The sequence below is a fragment of the Abramis brama genome, assembly GCF_963993115.1.
Source record: "Abramis brama genome assembly, chromosome: 21".
NCBI lineage: Eukaryota > Metazoa > Chordata > Actinopteri > Cypriniformes > Leuciscidae > Abramis > Abramis brama.
Window position 1 is genome coordinate 4,141,353 of NC_139983.1, and position 21,621 is coordinate 4,162,973.

General features: G+C 37.7%; 2 protein-coding genes across 14 annotated transcripts in view; both read left to right on the top strand.

The window, feature by feature from the left end:
* The window catches only part of ddhd1a (DDHD domain containing 1a), a 37,988-nt gene extending 30,733 nt beyond the window's left edge, over nt 1-7,255 (top strand). For all 9 annotated transcript variants that reach the window (XM_084096174.1, XM_084096178.1, XM_084096171.1 and 6 more), the window contains 2 exons: nt 1,283-1,456; nt 5,865-7,255. In XM_084096174.1, the coding sequence (XP_083952300.1) occupies nt 1,283-1,456; nt 5,865-6,028 (338 nt within the window). In that variant the 3' untranslated portion in view covers nt 6,029-7,255. The remainder of the gene's footprint in view (nt 1-1,282; nt 1,457-5,864) is intronic.
* A 2,463-nt stretch (nt 7,256-9,718) lies between these two features.
* The window catches only part of fermt2 (FERM domain containing kindlin 2), a 72,912-nt gene continuing 61,009 nt past the window's right edge, over nt 9,719-21,621 (top strand). For 2 of the 5 annotated variants that reach the window (XM_084096016.1, XM_084096018.1), the window contains exons 1-2: nt 9,755-10,000; nt 11,710-11,867. In XM_084096016.1, the coding sequence (XP_083952142.1) occupies nt 11,711-11,867 (157 nt within the window). In that variant the 5' untranslated portion in view covers nt 9,755-10,000; nt 11,710. Of the gene's footprint in view, nt 10,001-11,709; nt 11,868-21,621 lie in introns of all 5 variants that reach the window. The other 3 variants (XM_084096017.1, XM_084096014.1, XM_084096015.1) reach the window with 3 other exon arrangements.

Below are 21,621 nucleotides of genomic sequence, written 5' to 3' on the forward strand. Positions count from 1 at the left end.
CTGCCTCTGAATACTGGCCTTCCCAGTCCGTTGAGGAGTGTGTTGTGCTCAACAGTATCAAATGCAGCACTGAGATCTGGTAATACCAACACAGATATGTTACCAGCGTCAGCATTTAGCCAAATATAATGTTATATCTCACTCAGTGCTGTCTCTGTGCCCTGGTGTGTTCGGAAACCTGACTGGAAGTTGTCCAAATAGTCATTTGAGTTGCTCATCTGATTGAAAACAACCTTCTCTATTACCTTGGCAATGACGGGGAGATTTGTGATAGGTCTATAGTTGCTCAAAACTGCTCTTTTTTAGATGAGGTCTGACAACGCCAGTTTTTAAAGTCCCGCTGTAGTCAATCATTTTATCCCTTAAAACTCATCTTTGATCGAATTATCATATGCAAATGAGCTCCACTCACTCACTCACTCAGCTCAGAGATCCACTGGTTGACGATCACACGTTGATCTGATTGGTTACAAGGTAGTTTGTGACGTCAGAAACACCAGCGATTTCAAAGCGTGTTTTTGAGACTGTCTTTGGTTCACTGCAGTTTTAAGGAGGAAATACTCAGCAATGGTGTCGACTTATGAATTTACACATGGTTTGTCTTAAAGCAGATTAAAAACACCACATACACGTATAAACAACATTAAAAGCTGGATTTTCACCACAGAGGGACTTTAAGGACCTTGGGAAAATACCTAAAATGTTATAATTAATTTTTAGCTTTGTTTTCTGCCACATACATTCAGCTTTCCTGCATTAATAGAAGTCTTAAAGTTGCCATGAAACAGAAGTTGTGTTAGTCTTTTCTTCCCTATTCTGCTGTATATCCGAGTGAAACGCTTCTGGAAAAAGATCAAATGTGGGCGGGGCTTGATTGTGTCTGTGGGGAACTGATTCGATGGTTGTGGTTTGCTATTGGCTGATCTTATGTGAGTGACAGGTTATAGCCCCGCCCTCATCATCAGAGAAAAGATGCTGCAAGAGGAACTTATTCTGATTCAAGATTACCAGGAACAGGAATTCGTTTGAAAAAATTATGTGGATGGATAAATCATTTATTATAAATACTGCAATTTTCCATAAAAAATAATATTCAAGTTTGATTTCATGGGGACTTTATAGGCAGCAGCAAAAAAAAAAAAAGAAAGAAAAAAAAAGAGAGAGATACTGTGAATTATGGCACATTTTAGAATGTAAAACATTGACTCGCGTGTAACTGGATCACAGATGTTCACACACAGTAATAGTCCCAGTGTTAATCTGTACCCTGGTGTTTGTGCAGGTGCTGCGAGTCTCGGCAAGGGCATCGGCGGGATTCTATTCTCCCGCTTCTCTCGCTCGCCCAGCCTGCCGTCAGCCGGGGATTCTGGGATGTGTGACAGTGAGGACAGCCAAAGCACTTTTTCATATTCAGCCATATCTCCATCCTCGTCCTCCTCTTTATTCGATGCAGCAGGTGTGTACAGCCAGCGGTGTGTGTGTGATGTGGTGACATGATGAATCAGGCTGTAGTGTGAAAGAAATTAATACTTCTATTCAGCAAGGATGCATTAAATTGATAAAAAGTGACAGTAATGGCATTTTATAATGTTACACAAAATTTATTTTTCAAACAAATAATGTTATTTTGAACTTTCTATTAATCAAAGAATCCTGAGGAAAGTTTTCACAAAAATAATCATTTCTGAAGGATCATGTGACACTGAAGAATGGAGAAATTATGCTGAAAATTCAGCTTTGATCACAGGAATAAATTACAGTTTACAACATATTCACATAGAAAACCTATCATTTTAAATTTGTAATAATATTTCACAATATTACTGTATTTTTGATCAAATAAATGCAGCCTTGGTGAGCAGAAGAGACTTCTTTCAAAAATATATTAAACATCTAAATTATTCCAAACTTTTGACCAGTGTATATATATCTATTCAAAACTCTAAATTAATAATCTAAATTAAAATGGTAAAAACACAACAACAAAAAAACATATTTTTTTTATTTAAGCACAGTTCTTGAACATTCTGAAATCACAAACTGAATCGTGGTTAATTAATTTAATACACAATATATTCACACATATATTCAGTTTTTACTCTATTTTTGATCAAAATAATGCCACCATAATAAAGTTACAACAAAGTAAAAAAAAAAAAAGAGGCTCAAATTTAGTGTTACAAAACAAGAAAAAAACATCGAGAACCACTGCTTTAAACAATTCTACAATTAGAAAAAAAAAGGTAATAAAATGTAACATTTATGCAGAAGCATACAAATACATTTCCATGACTAGTATAAACTATACTTAAACAATTCAAACTTTTGAATCTCAGTGTGTGTTTGACCTAAACCCTCATCCTTCCCTCGGCTCAATGTGACCCTTTTATTTTTGTTATTTAATTATTTTTTTTTAAATTGAGTGTTCATCAGAGTACCAAGTATGGAGCTAGAATTGTCTCTTTATTACATGCGAGAAAATAAATGATCTGAGAGAAAAGAAAAAGTTTGAGAGAAAAAGTTATCACACTGATAGCAATAAAACATTTCATGAGAGAAAAAAGAATATTTGAGAGAAAAAGTTTTCATACCAATAGCAAAAAATAATAATATTTGAGACTAAAAAAAGTTTTGAAAGTATTTTCTCATAGAACATAAACAAATATAAATTTGAATTTTTTTTAATTATTTCTGAAAAAAACTCTCAAATATATATTGCTATCAGTGTGAAAACATTTTCTCAAAAAAAAAAAAGTGTGTCAGGATTTTGCTTTCGCTGTGAAAATTGTGTCATGGGCGGGGCCACGTTCCTATTGGCCAGTCGGGTGAGCATCGTCTTGTCTTGGGAGTCGAACTGAATCATTACACCATTGTTCGGTTCACCGGCATAGATGCCGCCTCTGCCTTAGTTGAGCACGGACACTCCAATGTTTGGGTAAGATCAGGGGCGTAGGAGCAATTTTGAACCTGGGGGGGACAAAAGCTAGGGGGCTTCGGGGGAATTTATATTTATATTTCTTTATACTACAGGGCCGTTGAATGCTTGAATCTGATTGGTTGACAAACGTTCTAAGGTGTGCATTATTTTCAGGGAAATGCACAGCTAAAGTAGTTCCAGGCAGGTCTTGACCGCATTACAGTTCCATATCACTTCGCGTAGTCAACTGTAATAACGGAAAATAGGATACAATTCATAACAAGAAAAAACATTTAGCCCCATGCGCTTGATCTGCAATTTTCAATGTCTAGCTTCACAATCAATGGAAACATGCAATTTAATTTTAATAGATAAAGTATATATAGTCCTATATAATCAATAGAAAATTAAACTGAATATGCTAAATAAATGGATAGTCCTGCAGCACGGATTTTTATTGCAGATAATTTAACAAATAAATAATTATTGATAGGCCTACTTGTTAAAAGGGCTTTGTGTTTCATTTATTTGGCTAGTCTACTGTCATCTGTCAATAATAGAAAAAAAATGAACAAATTAATTAAAACGAATTGAATTAATAAATAAATAATAATAATGACGCACATGCTTTTCTGTCTCATTATTGCATCATCTCTCTCTAATAACTGCATTAAGCCGGGGACACACTTAAGGCCGGTTATGAATGTAATTTGATAGGCTACTTATGACTGATCATGTCCAAACGCGTGTTCAGCGCGTTCAGTCTGTGTTCAGAGTCGGTGTTTAAAATCTGCTGCAGTCGATGAAAACAGTCAGAGAATGTGTCAGCTAGTCGTGTGTCCCCAGCATTAGTCTGCTATCAGTGGCTCAAACCTCCGTTACTAACTCTAAAATGACGTTTTGGAATTGGCAACGGAGGCATGGGATTAGATGCGTAAGAAATTAGTCCACATACAAGAGCGTTTTAATGACAAAAACTTTACAAACGTCTTGAAATACATAATCTGAACAATGTTTCGAGGTGTGGTAACTGTAGTATAAGCGGAATAATTGACTTCAGGCCGTTGAATTATTAGAAAAATAATGCACACCCGAGGTGTAACGGCCACTCCGCTTCGCGTCGTGACCGCATTACCACCTCGGGTGTGCATTATTTTTCTAATAATTCAACGGCCTGTCGTCAATTATTCCTTATATATATATATATATATATATATATATATATATATATAAATATAAATATATATATATATATATATATATATATATATATATATATATATATATAAATATAAATATAAATGTAAATATATAAAATGGTAAAAACACAACAACAAAAAAACATATTTTTTTTATTTAAGCACAGTTCAGAACGTCATTAATAGGTGGGCCTGGTGAATATACGGGGGGCAATATCAATATCAGATATATGTACAATAACATTACGATGTCCAGCAATCGATTTAAATAGTAGGCTACATGGGGTTTAAGTTGTTATTTAATGAGATGTAGCCTAATATATGTTGTCAGTGCCAAGAATTTTCGTGTGACTAAATACATAGATTCGCCTATTTGAATAACGTATACCTTAATGGTCCACTACCTTAATCCGCGCCACTGATCGCAACGGCAACGAGCACTTTGATCACTTGATTTAAAAAACACATTTCAGCCCTAGATCGTCTCTTATTTAAAAAATAAAAAACCTTACGGCGAAATGACAATATCCTCCACACACTCGTAAGGCAGCCTCCTGTATTTTTGCTAGTCGATTTCATCCAGTGACATGATGGGTTTTAACTTCATTCAGGAGATTTTGGGTAACTGCACAACTGACAGATGACTTTGAGCGCACCGCCAACGGGGTGTGTGTGTGTGTGTGTGTGTGTGTGTGTAACCATAGCAACAAAACGACAAACTTTCGGACCCTATAATTTTGAGAGAGATTTTTTTTCTCAGAAATAATTAAAAAAATTTCAAATTTATATTTATGTTCTATGAGAAAATACTTTCAAAACTTTTTTTAGTCTCAGATATTATTATTTTTTGCTATTGGTATGAAAACTTTTTCTCTCAAATATTCATTTTTTTCTCTCATGAAATGCTTTTTTGCTATCAGTGTGATAACTTTTTCTCTCAAACTTTTTTTCTTCTCTCAGATCATTTATTTTCTCGCATGTAATAAAGAGACAATTCTAGCTCCATACCCAAGACCTCATGACTTTTGTCGCACTTGAACCATGAATACATCATTTTTTTTTTTTTATAGATTCAAGGAGTTTTGTAGTTGAAATTTTAAAAAGTAACAAATCCTTCGCTCGCGGGTCAGTTTGACCCCCTTTAGGAATGAATGGACTGTGAGGAATGCTTCAGGACACATAGAAAACCCTAATAATGCTCAAAATTCAAACTAAAAATGCTAAAACTTTACCAAAAAATAATTTTATAATGTCTACACATGTATCTGAATGCATACTGAAGAGAGCTGACTTTAGGACCCAGAGGAACCGCTCATTTACTCCATATAGAGCTATAAGGCCATCTCTAGAGTCATGAAATATCATGTTATATTATTATTTTTCCACAAGAGGTCGCAAACACACCCAGTGTAAGATATTTAGAGCTGAATTAAAAGGGTTACGCATGAAATTGTGAGTTATTTTGAATTTAAGTTGAAAGAATGTGAGGAATGTGCTTAATTACTATTTATTTATTTATTGATTCAATCTAGTAATTTAAAGGTAAAACAAAAAAAATCTCCCAAAAAATTGCATTAAAAAATAGAAAAAATATTATCAAAATGAAATATAATAAGTTTTAAAAAAAAAAGAAAAAAAAAAGTAAGTATAATTTTATGGCTTGGGGTCATTTTGACCTGTGAGGGAAGGATCATTCACCTGGAAATGACTCTCCTTCTGCTGCTGATTGGTTGTTGTGTGTGTCCCAGTTGAGATGGAGCATCGCATGGACTTTGAGCTTCGGGAGGGTCTGGTGGAGAGCCGCTATTGGTCAGCTGTGACCTCACACACGGCCTACTGGACCTCCCACGACGTGGCCCTGTTCCTCCTGACCTTCATATACAGGCAACAGAACACACACAATAAAGACTGACCCATCCGGTCCATCCGAACACTTTAAACAACACCTGGTGCCTCTGAGTCTCTTCCCGAAGCCTTTCCCGTACGGACACAGGCTGGACTATGCAAACCTGCAGCGCTGAATCGCGTTATTAAGAAACTGTAATATTTTTTTACATAATGTAAGTCCAAAGAACGTGTGTGGGTCAAATCAATGTCTTTATTTAGTCCGCGGTGCATCATAACTCCCTAATTGTACTGTGTTTTAGCGTTTATATGTGCCACGAATGACAACACTGTTAGACTGTAGGAGCCGGCTCATGGAGAACGTGATGCTCAAGACTGTTCGTCGTGTAGTTTGATGTTCCTCTGAAGCGTTTGAGCTTCAGTCACTATAGGTCACATGTTTCTCTTCCTGCACTTTAACTGCAGAAATGTCCAAGATGTGGAGTGAAGAAGAAGTGAAATGTTCGAGAGATTGAGAACATCATGGCTGACGTTATCTGTGTTTATTTATTTTGTGCCCATTATACCTGTGTTTCCCATCATAAACTTTATCAAGTACAGAAACATGTTACACTGGATGTCTGTAGGCTGCACTGTGTGTTATTTATAAATGAAATCTGGGATGTTTTTGCTGTTTTCAGTGAGAATCACTAAGTATGAGAAATGCTGATGATTTTATCCAGAGTGACTCACACAAGAGGAACAAATCGATTCTTCAAAGAGCAAACAATATTCATAATATACAATGCAAACATGGGATATTGGAGGCCTGTCATATAAGATTAAGAGGAGAAAGTCAACATAAATCAATAACGATAACTTGTGTGTGGACGGATTACACAAGTTTTATGTTTCTGTTTTACAGGTTTATACACAAACAAAGCTAAGTCTTATCAACATCCTACAGGTTGGGAATCAGTGTGTGTGTGTGTGTGTGTGTGTGTGAGAGAGAGTTTGAGTGTGTGTGTGTGTGTGTGTGTGTGTGTGAGAGAGAGAGAGAGAGAGTGTGAGTGTGTGTGAGAGAGTGTGTGTGTGTGAGAGAGGGAGTGAGTTTGAGTGTGTGTGTGTGTGTGTGTGAGAGAGAGAGAGAGAGAGAGAGAGTTTGAGTGTGGTTACCTGTGTAACGTTATATCAGTGACATCTGAGCAATTTTGTGTTTTCCTGTAAATATATAAATGCTATTCTCCATGTTTGGTTTCAGTCATGTGCTTCAGTGTTTCTCATGTCAGACAGAGAAATAAATAACTTAAGTTTACCTGTTTTTGGCTACAAAGTGTATTCATGTATTTGTTCATAGCAGTGGAGCAACATTTAAATTATCTTTGTTTGAACTTTGCTGCTCTTTTCAGTGCTCAAATAATATATATATATATATATATATATATATATATAATAGAGTTGTTGAAGCCCGGTCCCTGCACAGACAGCGCTGCTGTAGCTGGTGTGTGATGATGGTCGTGTCTGCAGTCGTTCAGCTGTTGTTGAGAGTTGGCCACTAGATGGCAGCGGTTATTATTCTCCAGCAACACATCCTTGTTTCAGTGCAACTCCTTTTACAGTAGATTTGCATTCACTTTGCATACGTTTAGAGTGAGTAAATGGGTCTATATTGTTCTTTTTATGTCTTTAGATACAATCTTTGTTACGTCCTATTGACCAAATAGAAAAATTGTAATTTCACACATTAAGAGGAACCAGCACTGCAGTGATTATGAGCTGATCAACAACCTTCTCCTTCTTGAACAATATAAGAGCACTTTTCAGAAACAATTCTACAGTTTCAGAGTCACATTAAGTAAGTTCTCGTCATCACTGCTCACACACACACACACACACACACAGCTCCTCATTTCCCTGCTCTGCCTCTGTTTACACGCTAATTAAAACACAGCCTAAAAAGGCAATGGCAGAACAGAGGAGGCACATTATACATTCTTCTGATGCAGATCCACGGCTCAGGCACACATTCCTTCATGCAGACGATTCGCATCTGAGCCGGACTATATCCTTATTTTGTATTCATTTATTTTTACATTTGAAAAGTATTAGCTTAAAAAAAAACTTAATTCCATCACAAGTTACTTCAGTTCATGCAGGAAAAAAATATAACTAAATATTTTAGATCTAGCAAACCGGAATAAAGAAAATGAGCACAGATAGATAGATAGATAGACAGACAGATAGATAGATAGATAGATAGATAGATAGATAGATAGATAGATAGATAGATAGATAGATAGATAGATAGATAGATAGATAGATAGATAGATAGACAGACAGATAGATAGATTGACAGACAGACATACAGATAGATTGACAGACAGACAGATAGATAGATGATAGATAGATAGATAGATAGATAGATAGATAGATAGGCAGACAAAAAGATAGATGGATGATAGATAGATAGATAGATAGATAGATAGATAGATAGATAGATAGATAGATAGATAGATAGATAGATAGATAGACAGACAAACAGACAGATAGATAGATAGACACAGACAGACAGATAGATTGACAGATAGATAGATAGATAGATAGATAGATAGATAGATAGATAGGCAGACAAACAGATAGATGGATGATAGATAGATAGATAGATAGATAGATAGATAGATAGATAGATAGATAGATAGACAGACAAACAGATAGATGGATGATAGATAGATAGATAGATAGACAGACAAACAGATAGATAGATGATAGATAGACAGACAGACAGACAGATAGATAGATAGATAGATAGATAGATAGATAGATAGATAGATAGATAGATAGATAGATAGATAGATAGATAGATAGATAGATTCAGTGTAAATTATACTTAAAGCAGTTCTAGTCAACCATAGGTATCTATAACCACATTTTATTCCCATAAAAGGCAGTTCCTACTCCAGTAGTGTAGTAATATTCCAGATGGCCTGTTAACTCCTGGATTCACTCCCATAGAAAAGCTGTGAATCACTAATTCGACAATTGTGTAGTTTATTAGGCTACTGTTAACTGATTGTTATCAGCGTGATCACAATCGTTTAACACAATTAACCCATTCAGAACGGATAATTGGTCAGGCTTTCAAAGAAAAGTGAACTGAAGTCAATATTCATTAGAAATAGATCTATCTATGAGGAAGTGAACGATGATGGGAAACAAGATCTATCAGTAGGTTTCCACTTTCATTTGCATTCATTTTGTAATTTTCTTAGTGCTTAAAGATGATTTTTTTTTTTTTAAATGGCCAAATTAAAACCAATATGAATACAGGAATAATAATCTGCAGCTACAGCAAAAATATGTTCTAAGAACGTTTTGCTAACATTCCCATTGATTTACGAAAACGTTCCACGAACGAATAGCCTATAGGCTAAATAAAAAAATATATATATGTTAACGTTTTGAGAACATTATTAAAGACTAGCTAACTTTGAACGGACGATATTATTAACGTTACTGGAAGAACGTTTGTTCATAATAATAACCTTAGCCAAAGTTCGTTGGGGTAATGTTCTCAACGATATAATGGCGCTTTTTAAAACAGTCACAAATAAAAATAAACAAATGGTTTAGTCAATTTTTAATTAACTTATTATTTAATAAATAAATAAATAAATAAACTGATGCTACGTTAGTATCCACAAGAAACATGTTATTTATCATGTAGAAGTGAATGGCGAGCGAATGAGTGACGTTATCCGAGGGCGGGCTGGAGGAGAGAGAGTGTGTGTGTGTGTGTGTGTGTGTGTGTGTGTGTGAGAGAGAGAGAGAGAGAGAGAGAGAGAGAGAGAGAGAGAGAGAGAGAGAGAGAACGGCCGCTGGACTCCATTAACGCAAACCCCTCCAGGAGCTCGTCGCTGGACTTCGGCGATTTTCTTCTTTTTCGGGAACCTTCCTCATGATAGGATTAAATACGCGGTCGAAGGAAAGAAAACGCGCAGACTGTTGAAGTTCTGGGAAGTGAAGTGGTGTTTTGTGGATTTGTTTCGGCGTATTTGTGAAGGTTAGTGAACGCTATGATTTCTCTCCTCTCGGGATTTGTCTGGCGTAGCTACTCCACAACTCTGGATACAAATCTCACTGTTTCCCTGCTCAAACCCTAACGTGTTACTTTGCTTTGTGTTACATACTCTCGTATCCGACCAAAAAAGCGAGTAAACTAACTTTCGTGGTCGTGTTTGTGTGTTTTCTCTCATTGAACTGGCTGTCTTTATTTAGTTGGCATTTGGAGCGGGGCTGTGCTGACGTCATCCGAGCCCTATAGCCTAGACTAGAGATTGACCGTTAGTCGCACGAGCTACAGGTTTAATATCATATTTAGCGTTAAAATCTGAATTTAAAACCCATCAAAACCTCCAGTATGAAATTTTGTTGTAGTTTATTAAATTAGGCGGCTGGTATGATTCATCTACTGCGTTTAGTTCACACAGGCTTCTAGAAATAATACCAATTCCATTCAGTTTAAACTTGACAAACATTACAATATGTTGCAAAAATTAAATAATAATTGAATATATAGTAATTCTAATACCCTTATCCACTTGACATAGCTAAAGAGCTTTTATTTACACATTTTAGCATTGATGAAGTATTATTTTATCTGTGCACATTGGCATTAAAGGGATAGTTCACCCAAAAATGAAAATTCAGTCATTAATTCCTCGCCCTCATGTCGTTCCAAACCCGTAAGACTTTCCTTCATCTTCTAAACACAAAAGAAGATCTTTTTTAATGAAATCTTAAGAGAATGGAGGGAGGGACAGAAATGTCCCTCCCTCCATTGACAGCCTACGCAACTACCACTGTCAAGCCACAGATATCATTAAAGTCATCCATGTGACTCCAGTGGCTTAACCACAGTTTTATGTATGGACAGGAGTGCTTAGTTTGCGCAAACCCCCCCCCCCATAATTTACCACTTTATTTACAAATATGAATCTCCAATGCACCTTTACACAGCAACGTTTGTTCTCGCATCAACACAACACGCGTGTGCCGTGGTGCTCTCGTGAATGCGCATTGGAGATTAATATTTGTAAATAAAGTGGTAAATTATGTTTTTGAAAGTGGTAGTTGCGTAGACTGTCAGTGGAGTGACAGAAAGCTTTCATATTTCATTAAAAAGATCATTTGTGTTTAGAAGATGAACACAACTAAATTAGAACAAAACAACCATAAAATGGGGTTGAGAAAAAAAAAAGACATTCACCCCCCAAACAGATGTGGCAACTGAGTCCCCATAATGCATCTCTCTGTCTTCTGTCTTACGGGTTTGGAACGACATGAGGTTGAGGAATGAACTAACCCTTTAACTCAAAATGTCATGTGCTGTCATTAGTGATTCGATTCATTTTCTGCGAACCGGTTCTTTCGGATAGTTCGTTTCAATGTTCATAAACCGATTCATCTGTTCCTTACGTCATCAAGTAATGATGGCACGACACATTTATTTTCTTACAACTTCAGTTTGATTAATGAACCACCTCGACCGGTTACTTCATATGAACCGGGTTCAACCGGCTCAAAAGAACGGATCGTTCAAGATCCATCACTAGCTCTCTATAATGTCCAAACACGTTGTCTAGATGGGCAGCTCACTAGCTTTTGAGATCTGTGTCTCACTCTCAAGAGCTTTGCTTTCCTTTGACCGGCTGGACACTTGTTGCTGGAGTTCAGATCCTCATGTTTGTGATGTTTTGGCTGTTTTTAAAGGATGGCGTTGGACGGGATCCGGATGCCGGACGGCTGCTACGCAGACGGGACCTGGGAACTGAAGATGAATGTGACGGACCTCAACAGGGACGTGTCTCTCAGAGTCACCGGCGAGATCCACATCGGCGGGGTGATGCTCAAACTCGTGGAGAAACTCGGTACGTACACGGTTCCCACCCTTCGTTTGAGTTTGCTGAGCCGAGTGATGCTCATGCCAACTGTGGTTTACACCGGCGCACGCATGATTATTCACTGATTCAGCTGTAACTCATCACACACTGCATCCACACATCCAAGCGTAACGTTTAATGTGATTCACAGTGCAGGAGTTCTCTCATTATTTGTAATAATTGACTGACATATTCCGACCAGATTGTTTAATTAGCTGATATTTGTTCATTTTAAAACTATCGGCATTGACTGATAACTGAGCCATAATAGCAAACGTGGTCATTATCATCAACCATGATTATATTGTCCATGATTTTGTATGTTTTCGGTGGTGGTTCGGTTGAATAATCAGGCTGTTTTAATAATCACACTGATTCTACACTCTTGCAAAAAAGGCTCTTTATTGGCATTGACGGTTGCATGAAGAACCGTCAACATTCGTGGAATTTGTATAAGGTTCTTTATAGTGGAAAAGGGTTCTTTTAGATTATTAAAATGGTTATTTTGTGCTTCATAAAGAATTAAAGTGCTTGAATTTGACTTTTTGATATTGAAGTCCTGGAAAACCCTTGAAAACAGCCATATTTATGAAAAGGTACTTGGAAAAGTGCTTGAATTATTAAAAGACGTGAAATTATTGCTTAATATTATTGATAAAACAATCTTTTGACACAATATTAACGCTGCAGCCATTTTGCATGGCTATGATCGTGATATTGCTCATAAGCATCCTCGTATATGACAGTGTTTTTTATTCTTCAGGTCAATCATATTCATATATTCATCATGGGAGAAGAAATCAGTTTGAATAAAGAAATATATTTGTTATAATAACCTTTCAATGGTTAAAGTTACCACAGTCATTGCATGTGCTGCTCTTTATTTGTAGCATTTTGTTTTATTAGTTTATTTATCTATTTACCTTTTTTTAGAATTGGAAAGATAATAAAGATAGGCCTATTCTTTGATAAATGATTGTAGTCCTTGAAAACCAAAAAAGTAGTGTTTGAAAAGTCCTTGAAAGACCTGGAATTTTATGGCATCACTGCAAAAAAAAGGTTTTGAAAGCTTAATTTTAGGAGTGTATGAGAATAGAATGAGGATTCGGAACGATTTCTTCCCAACTTATGAGCGATTTACATTGAAAGCCAATCAGAATTCATGAATCAAGTTTTATATCGGACATCATGTACTATAGATGCGTCATCGTTTAATGAAAAACCCTTAACAGACGGTTATTCTCTTGCTTTATTAAATGGACGTGATTGTGTGATATCTATTTTTGGTTAGAAAACAAAAGTTTGGAATGATATTAGACTAAATGTGGCATAATTTGCTTCCTGACGATTTCCCTGCAGTTCATCCTTGTTGTTTGGAGCTATAGAACAAAACAGCCTTTGTTTTCCGTGCTCTTCCCACTCCATGAAGACGAAGATGAAGAACACATGTCCTACTGATCCTCCCTTTGTGGAGCCGTTGCGTTATTAGCACACGTACATTTTTCTGGATTCTCTGCATGTGTTGCTGGGATGTTCGGTGTGTTTGTGAACTCTTTGAATGCTTGACACTTTATAGTGTCTGAACAGTGTTGCTGTAAACCATCAGCTGTGGCATCTGTTGTTTTCCTCTTTGCTGGTGAATGAGGCACACCGGGACCTCCTGTGGCTCTGCCTTCATCTTTGACCAAAGATCTTAAAAAAAGCAGCTTTGTTTGAGGGTAAACGTGTGAGAAAACTCATCTAGCCGTGGTCATTAGGGACCGGTTACCCATGATGCTCATGCATTAACCCTGTAAACTCTCCAGGAATGTGTGGTGGTGGTTGTGCTAGTTTAGAGCACATGTTAGCTATTAACCCTCAGAGAAACTTCTCGTGACCTAAACATGCTGCCTGCAGATACCTGCTTAAAAATGTTGTTGTTGTTCTCGTTTGTGCTTCGTTACTGTGTTTTGGTGATGAGAAATGTTGTGTGTTGGCTCATTAACCCTACATCTGTCATTTTTGAGGCCTCTAAATGATCAACATGATCAAAACTTTGCGTTTGCACACGATCTAATACAGTCCTTCTGTCTCTGATTGATAGTTTAGACTCTTTTATCTAGTAAAAGTCTTTTAGGATAGGCTAATTGTACAGACGTCCTCCTCCGCTCGAGCTTCACGTGTCTTTCTGCTGTCAAATCTGCACTGGCTTGCTGATGAACTTTTACATTGTTAGTAATATTTCAACAGGAACTCTTACTGGACTGAAGCAGGTTTACTTGATTATCCAGACATGATTTTATAGAAAAATCATGCGTATCAAATATGATCATCAGGCTTTTGAGGGAAGGTTTATTTGTTCATCTCTCAATCATCATCATCATCATTGTATTGCATTGCATTATATGTTTTAAAACTACAGATCTTTGATCATAAAACAAAGCACTTAAATATCATCTTACTAAGACATATTAGAGTGACGACTGATATTTAAATGCAATTTGCTTTCAGTTTAGTTGAGTCTGTGAAACTGGTGTTAAGGTCATGCTGTACAGGGTTACACAGATCAGCAGTGCACAGAGTTCTTGGATGCTTTGTGCTCTTGATATGCTAAATAAAAAATCTTCTATTTTGACATATTGTGGAATCTGTCATTTCTGGATAAATTGAGAACCACGATTTTTTTTTTTTTTCAAAACTGAGATCACAGTTCTTCCTACATTGTTTCATTAATCATTACTCTATGGTTTGAATGAATCTCTTGAATGAATGATTCAGTGACAAATATATATATTTTTTAACAGTCACTTGTCGCCACCTACTGGTGTAATGATGTAACTGATCCAGTCTTTATTTGAAGTGCCAAGTTATTTTCAAGAGGTAATTGCCTCTATTTTGATTCTGTAGGCATCAGTGTTTATATCTGAACTATACACTTTCATCCCCGTTCTTCTATGATGATAATATGAATATTTGTAAGACAAAAATAACGACACTGTGAGGTTGAAAAGACCTAGATCTAGCCTATACATGACAACGGCTCTCTCTGGATCAGAACGCAGATCTGAATGATCTCTGTGATCGTACTTGTCAAAGGTTTAATAGACCGAGACGAATCGTTGTCATTTGGGAATAAGATTCCCTGGGTGTTTGAATCGAGATCGCGATCTTTTACCAATTACCGTAAAACTTCAAATAATAGCCCGGGCTTTTATTTTCCCAAATCGCCGAACTGCACCGGCTTGTATTTGAGACAGGCGTCTATATGAGACAGGCCTTTAATTTAGTGTTGAGATGAGCATGACAGTAGGAGGTTATCATATCTGTGTTTGTGTTTAACAAATCAGTTAATGTCAGAATTAGCCTACTATATTTCCGTATGTCTAAAGGGGGTCACACACCAGACGAGAAGCGCAGCGCCACGTCTTTAAAATTCCAACACATTATTCTCTGTGAGTGTACACATTGTCTCAAATCATCTTTAATGTATATACTGACTTCACCCTGTGCTGCAATATACATTCAGTTTTGCATTCATTAACAGAAATCAGCTGCGTGGATGAAAACTGCTGATGTTATCGGATTTTCATTCAGTTAATGGACGCTCTGAGGTAAAGTGTTCAGACTGCAGACTTAGCAACGATTGTATTTAATTGTACAGTACAATCATAACATAGTAGGCCTATACAGACATTATCTTAATTCCATAATGTCCTTAAACATAACAATATTGCTGGCCATAAACTGACAAAGTGCGCGTCCGGTGTGCGCTACCTCGAGTTGTCCTAGACGCGACGCTGCGCTTCTCATACGGTGTGCGCGATCTTCAACTACAAGTTCATTGGTGAATTCCTCCTCCTCGTTGCTCTCCTCCACTTCCCTCTCCGGCCTCCGCTAACTCTGCCTGCCTTGCTTGCGCTAACAGCTCCCGCCCAGATGCGCAGGGCTCTCTTGCGTGCGCAATCTGCTCCATAGAACTGGCTTAAACAGACGATCTGACGGGTTTTAGAAGATTAAATACAACCCGAAACTAAAAAACAGACCGGGCCTCTATTAGAGACCGGCCTTTATTTATCCAAACCTGTAGCCACACCAGGCGTGTAAAAGAGACAGGCGTCTATTTGGGACTCGGCTATTATTTGAAGTTTTACGGTAAACAATTAAAATAACAATGTTATTTCTTAAAGTCGTTGCTGAACATTGTTAATATTTTAAGTTGTTAATTCTTATGAGCTTTTCTCATTTGTAATGTCTCTCAGCCATCTCTCTTTCTACAGTCTTTCTTCAGATCTCCCTCTTGCTCGTTCTCTCTCCTCCACCGTCATACGCCCCCTAATGCTGATTGGCTACACGCTTGTTGTTGTGTCGGTCCGGCCAGCTTTCAAACAGCGTTTTGAAAATGAAGAAGCTGTGTCTTGCACGACAGGGTTAACTGACTGAATAAGACGATTGCAGTTTAAAATGTGTTGTTTGTTTTTCTCTTGAGCTGTTTGCCACTGATCTTTCCCTTCATCCTGCTGTGATATTGATGCATATTAAAGACCAGACGCCTCTAAATTGTTCTCAAATGACTGTCGTCACATGCTTTCATGATCTCTGTGATTGGAGGAAAGGGGTCGAATGACTCTTCTTTGTGACTTATTTTGTCCTTGTAAGATAACTGTAACCTCAACCAGTCTGTCCTGATTTAAGAAGACAAAGATGCCTTAGGCCTCTGGCGTTTATGTTTCATGAAATCCATTCTACCCTTGACATGATATGCCTGTCCTGCACGTCCTTCATTTACACTCTAAAAAATGCTGGGTTGTTTCAACCCATGTTTGGGTCAAATAATGACAAACCCAACCGTTAGGTTTAAACATTTTATTTAATAATTTAAACCAATGTTTGGGTTTCTCCACATTTGACCCAAACATGGGTTAAAACAACCCAGCATTTTTAGAGTGGTCAATTATAGTGTGCTGAAATGAAGTGTGTTGTTTGGTCTTCACTATACTTTGGAACTGATGTGTATGAATTAGGGGTGTAACGATGCCCTCATGTCACGATTCAATACATATCACTATAATACGATATTATTGCGATACTCCAAGACATATGGGAAAACGTTGACAAGGTGACTTGGTGCTGGAAACCCAAAGCACAGGACAATAGAAACACCAGAATAAAAATATTCATGATTCTGAAGCTGAAAATACAGAATTATTGTAGATGAATATGCCTGTGCTCTTTCACTGACTAGATATGTTTAAAATAATGTAGGACACTTTTTACTGGTAACATCAGACATTTGGCATTATCAGGACACACAAATATTCCCCCATTGCATTATTATACATTATATTCAACATTATAGTAGTTTAATGTAGGGATGGGGCCGATCCGATCCAGTATCGGTATCGGGACCCGATACCAGCGTAATTCACGTATCGGATTTTCCCGATCCAACCTGCGGAGATGTCCGATATCCATGAGTCATGTCTGCGCTTTAATGTTGTCTGCTGAAATGACTCAAAGTCATTCCCGCCGGCGAGTCTGCTAGCTGGCAGCAAACTGCGGAATGGATTTCCTGAACGGAGGCGCGGCTCAATGAGACACAGAGTTATGAGAGAAATCCGTTCCGCAGTTTGCGGCTAGCCACATGTCCGCTTTGTGTAAATACTTAACACTGGAAACGCCGCAGAGCAAGACAGCTAGCAGCTAATGTTAAATGCAATGGTTGCAAAGCCGTGATTCGGAGCTCTTTAAAGCTCCCTCGCGTCGTACAACACAGCGAACGCAATCAAACATTTAAAAAAGCACTACGTTACTGTGCGTTCACACCAAACGCGAATAGCGCGTCAAATTCGCGTCTAGTTGGACGCTTGAATATTTTGAATCCATTCGCGCGTCCAGTGCGAAATTGACGCGCGTCTGAGGTGAAATCCGTCTGTTCGCAAGATGCTGATGTTGATCGAGCATTCATCGAGAGAGTTACTGCATCGGAGCGAGGATCACCCTTCAGATTGTGTGTGTGTGTGTGTGTGTGTGTGTAAAGCTGTTTACACTTGCACTTTTCTTATATTTCAAGACTTTACAATCAATTTGAAACCCTTAAAGTTGCATATTTGTTTTCAGAATGGGATTTTTCCTGTTAACAGTATTTCCTGTTTTTTTACTTCCTTTTCTGACCTTATAATTTACCTCAAGTTGCCTTTTGGGACATACATGCATAGCCTACATACATATCATACTTGCATGTTGAGAGAAGTTTATTTCAGCATCATATAAAATAAACAATAATGATAACAAAAATATCGGAATAGTATCGGTAACGGCCGATATCTAAATTCAGGTATCGGGATCGGATCGGAAATGAAAAAATGTGGATCGGTGCATCCCTAGTTTAATGTAGTGCTGACTCTAAAACTCTGTAAACTTAAACATTTTTCTCACACAGTAATTTTCATTTTGTGTGAACTATCCACCATACATATTGTTGTATTTTTGTTTTGCGATATATTGTTACACCCCTAGTTTGAATGCATTGCAAATTTCATGTTCATTTAAAAAGTTAATTAAGAAGAGGAAAAGTGCAACAGGTTCACTTTACTTTGACAGAAACACCAGCGATTTTCAAACCATGTTTTTGAGACTGTCTTTGTTTCAAAGAGAAAATACTCAGCAATGGTGTCGACTAATGAATTAACACATGGTTTGTCTTAAAGCATATTAAAAACACCACATAGACATATAAACAACATTGAAAGCTGGATTTTCACCACAGGGGGACTTTAAATACATCAATTTGGTGCATTTTGAGAGTTCAAAATTAAAAGTTCCAACCCCTTTTCAGAGTAAAAGGACTTTGCATTGACTTGTACCTGAAAATTGCATCAAATGTAACGCAAGAAAAGTCCATGTCAGTGTCATTTTAGTATCGTTGAGTTTTTATTTGAATTTTGGGTAAAGTTTTAGTTATTTAGTTAGTGTTTTTTGTCTTTTTTAAGTTTCTGTTGTGTCTGTTTCTGTTTTTTATTTTATTAATTTGTGTTAGTTTTAGTTATTTTAGTCCATCAATTTAACTAAATGAAAATGAGAAATGTTGCCTTGGCAAGTTGGAATAAAATGTTTAAGATTTTTTTTAAAGTTTGCATTTGACATTCAGTTATGTTGTACAATTAAAAGACCGTCTGTAACTAGTAAGAGCACAAGCAGAAAGATATTTTTACTGCACTTGCATTAGCAAAACTATTGCTCATTGGATATCACAGCCATCTACAACCTAACCATAAAAACTTCAACATTAAAAGAAACTCTTTCAAATGTCAAACATTACTGAACATTAAACATTAACAGGTCTTCAAAAACGCATAAAATAACACTTAATTTCAGCATTTACTCTCCTGATCCAGCCAGTTCAGAAGTTTGTTCCCACCCTTCAACAGCCTCAGTATAGTCGCCCATGCTCATCTCTTCTCTGTCCTGTACATCGAAAGGTTTTTGATGTTGTAATAGAATAAATGGGAATGCCAGGAAAGCACTCTCTCATTGATTACAGTGCTCATTTCCTGAAACAGCATTTCAGCAGATTCTATTTAATAATTAATGATCCGGGGCCTTGATGGCTTTATTTGCCAGTTCATAGGAACAGTATGTCCCTCGTTTTGAAGTGTACTTGATTTGGCTGGGATTGGTCCTGCTGCACTTCTTTATTTTGACTCAACTTGTGCTTCAGAAAAGAAACGTAAAGAAGTCAAGTGTGGGAGACTAAGACCTGGGTGACAGTTGATTTCTTATTTTAGCTTTTTATGTTTAAGACGGTGTGTTTAATGCTGAGGTTTTAGCTAGTTCGAATAAAGTACTAATACAGTTTTTATTAGAGATGCACCAATATATTATCGGCTGATAAAAGCTATTATTTTCTCTATCGGCCATCGGCAGATTGTTTAAAAACAGCCGATGATCAGGGCCGATTATATACTGTCAATCAAAAAGTTGCGGAGAAACGTGTCAGACTGCAACTCACACTGTGTGTGAGGAAAATCTCTCTGGGGTTGAATTTAGGGCAAGTTAACGCAACAATAATGCTTTAACAGTTCAAAAATAGCGTTGAAATGCAGGCTTTATTTGACTCTATGAATCACACGTAGTTCAAGCCAGGGTTGCCAGATCTGCGATTCCCTACACCAGGGTTCACCAATCTCGGTCCTGGAGGGCCGCTGTCCTGCAGAGTTTAGCTCCAACCAGCTCCAACACACCGGTTTGAAAGTTTCTAGTATGCCTAGTGAGACCTTGATTAGCTGGTTCAGGTGTGTTTAATTGGGGTTGGAGCTAAACTCTGCAGGACAGCGGCCCTCCAGGACCGAGATTGGTGAACCCTGCCCTACACCAATCGTCATTTGTAGCGCCTCCCATCCAATAATCACAAATAGCTCTGTTACTTCTGCTGATAAGAAACAAAGTCTCAGCTTTCAAATTATGTACATTTAATCACCAAATTCAAACAGTAAATGGCTTTTTGACGCTCTTTAAAGTCCCTGTAAAGTCAAAATTTAGTATGTGTTCTGAGTTTGTCACAGCACAGAAAAATGTGTTATTAGCAACCCAGCCAAATTTGAATGATAAAAAAGCCGGCAAGTACATAAAATAAGCTATCAAAATCTTGAAAAAATGAGCAGTAGTCTCTGCTCTCAAACGCTGGGGGCGTGTCCGCTGGCTGCGCTGAAACCACGCCCACTCGCGGGAAACCTCGCTACTGTCGCCACACTCAACTGTCACCGCTACAGCCGGAATGGATGCTCCTAGCAGCTTAATTTGTTTTACAAAGCCATACATGTTCGAGTGTGGACTACCTACTATAATTATAACATAAGCACACAAGGCAGCTTACACTGATTGGTGGGCACGCACTGCCAACGATGGCACCAGTTGTCGGCGCGACGGGAGATAATCGGTTCGGCCCCATTCACCAGTAACAGCGGATTATCAGTGAATCCCAGTTGTCTCCGACGAAAGTTTATAAAACTATCCCGTGTAAAATGATCACTACAGAGGCGGGTTTTGGCGGTGATCCTCAGCTCTCCATCAAGGTGGCTCTTCACAAAATTAATCCACCTCTTGTTGATATGATAGTTTTTCGGACATTTAAATAAGGACACCGATTTGTTTTGTACGTGATCGCATCCAGGTTATACGCATTTCCGTGACGAAGGCATAGCTAGCTAGCAAACTGTAGGATGTAGTAACTAATAGTACTGACAGTAACTCACGATTGAGTTGCAAACTGATGTGAATGGGCTCCAGTGCGTCATCAAGTAGGGGCGTGTCCAGGAGCTCAGGGGCTCCAGTGCATCATCAAGTAGGGGCGTGTCCAGGAGCTCAGGGGCTCCAGTGCATCATCAAGTAGGGGCGTGTCCAGGAGCTCAGGGGCTCCAGTGCCCCATCGAGCCCCCGTTTTAGCCCCGCCCAAAAAATCCGGAACACAGCAATGGTGAAAAACTGTTTAATGGTCTAACTCCACAATTCAGTACTTCACAGTTCACAGTCTTTGTAATATGATTTAGCAATACATTTCTAACATTTATAATGTGTTTAGAATTTTTTTTTTAGAATTGCCTTTACAGGGACTTTAATGTGACGTGGCAGATCGCTGTAGCGCAAGTCTTTCATTCCACTTTAATACAAATTACGTCTCAAAAAACATGCATGAACATCAGAAGGTATGTTGAAAGATACAGTACAACTTACCGTATTGGCCTCATTTAATCACTCAATCAGTGTT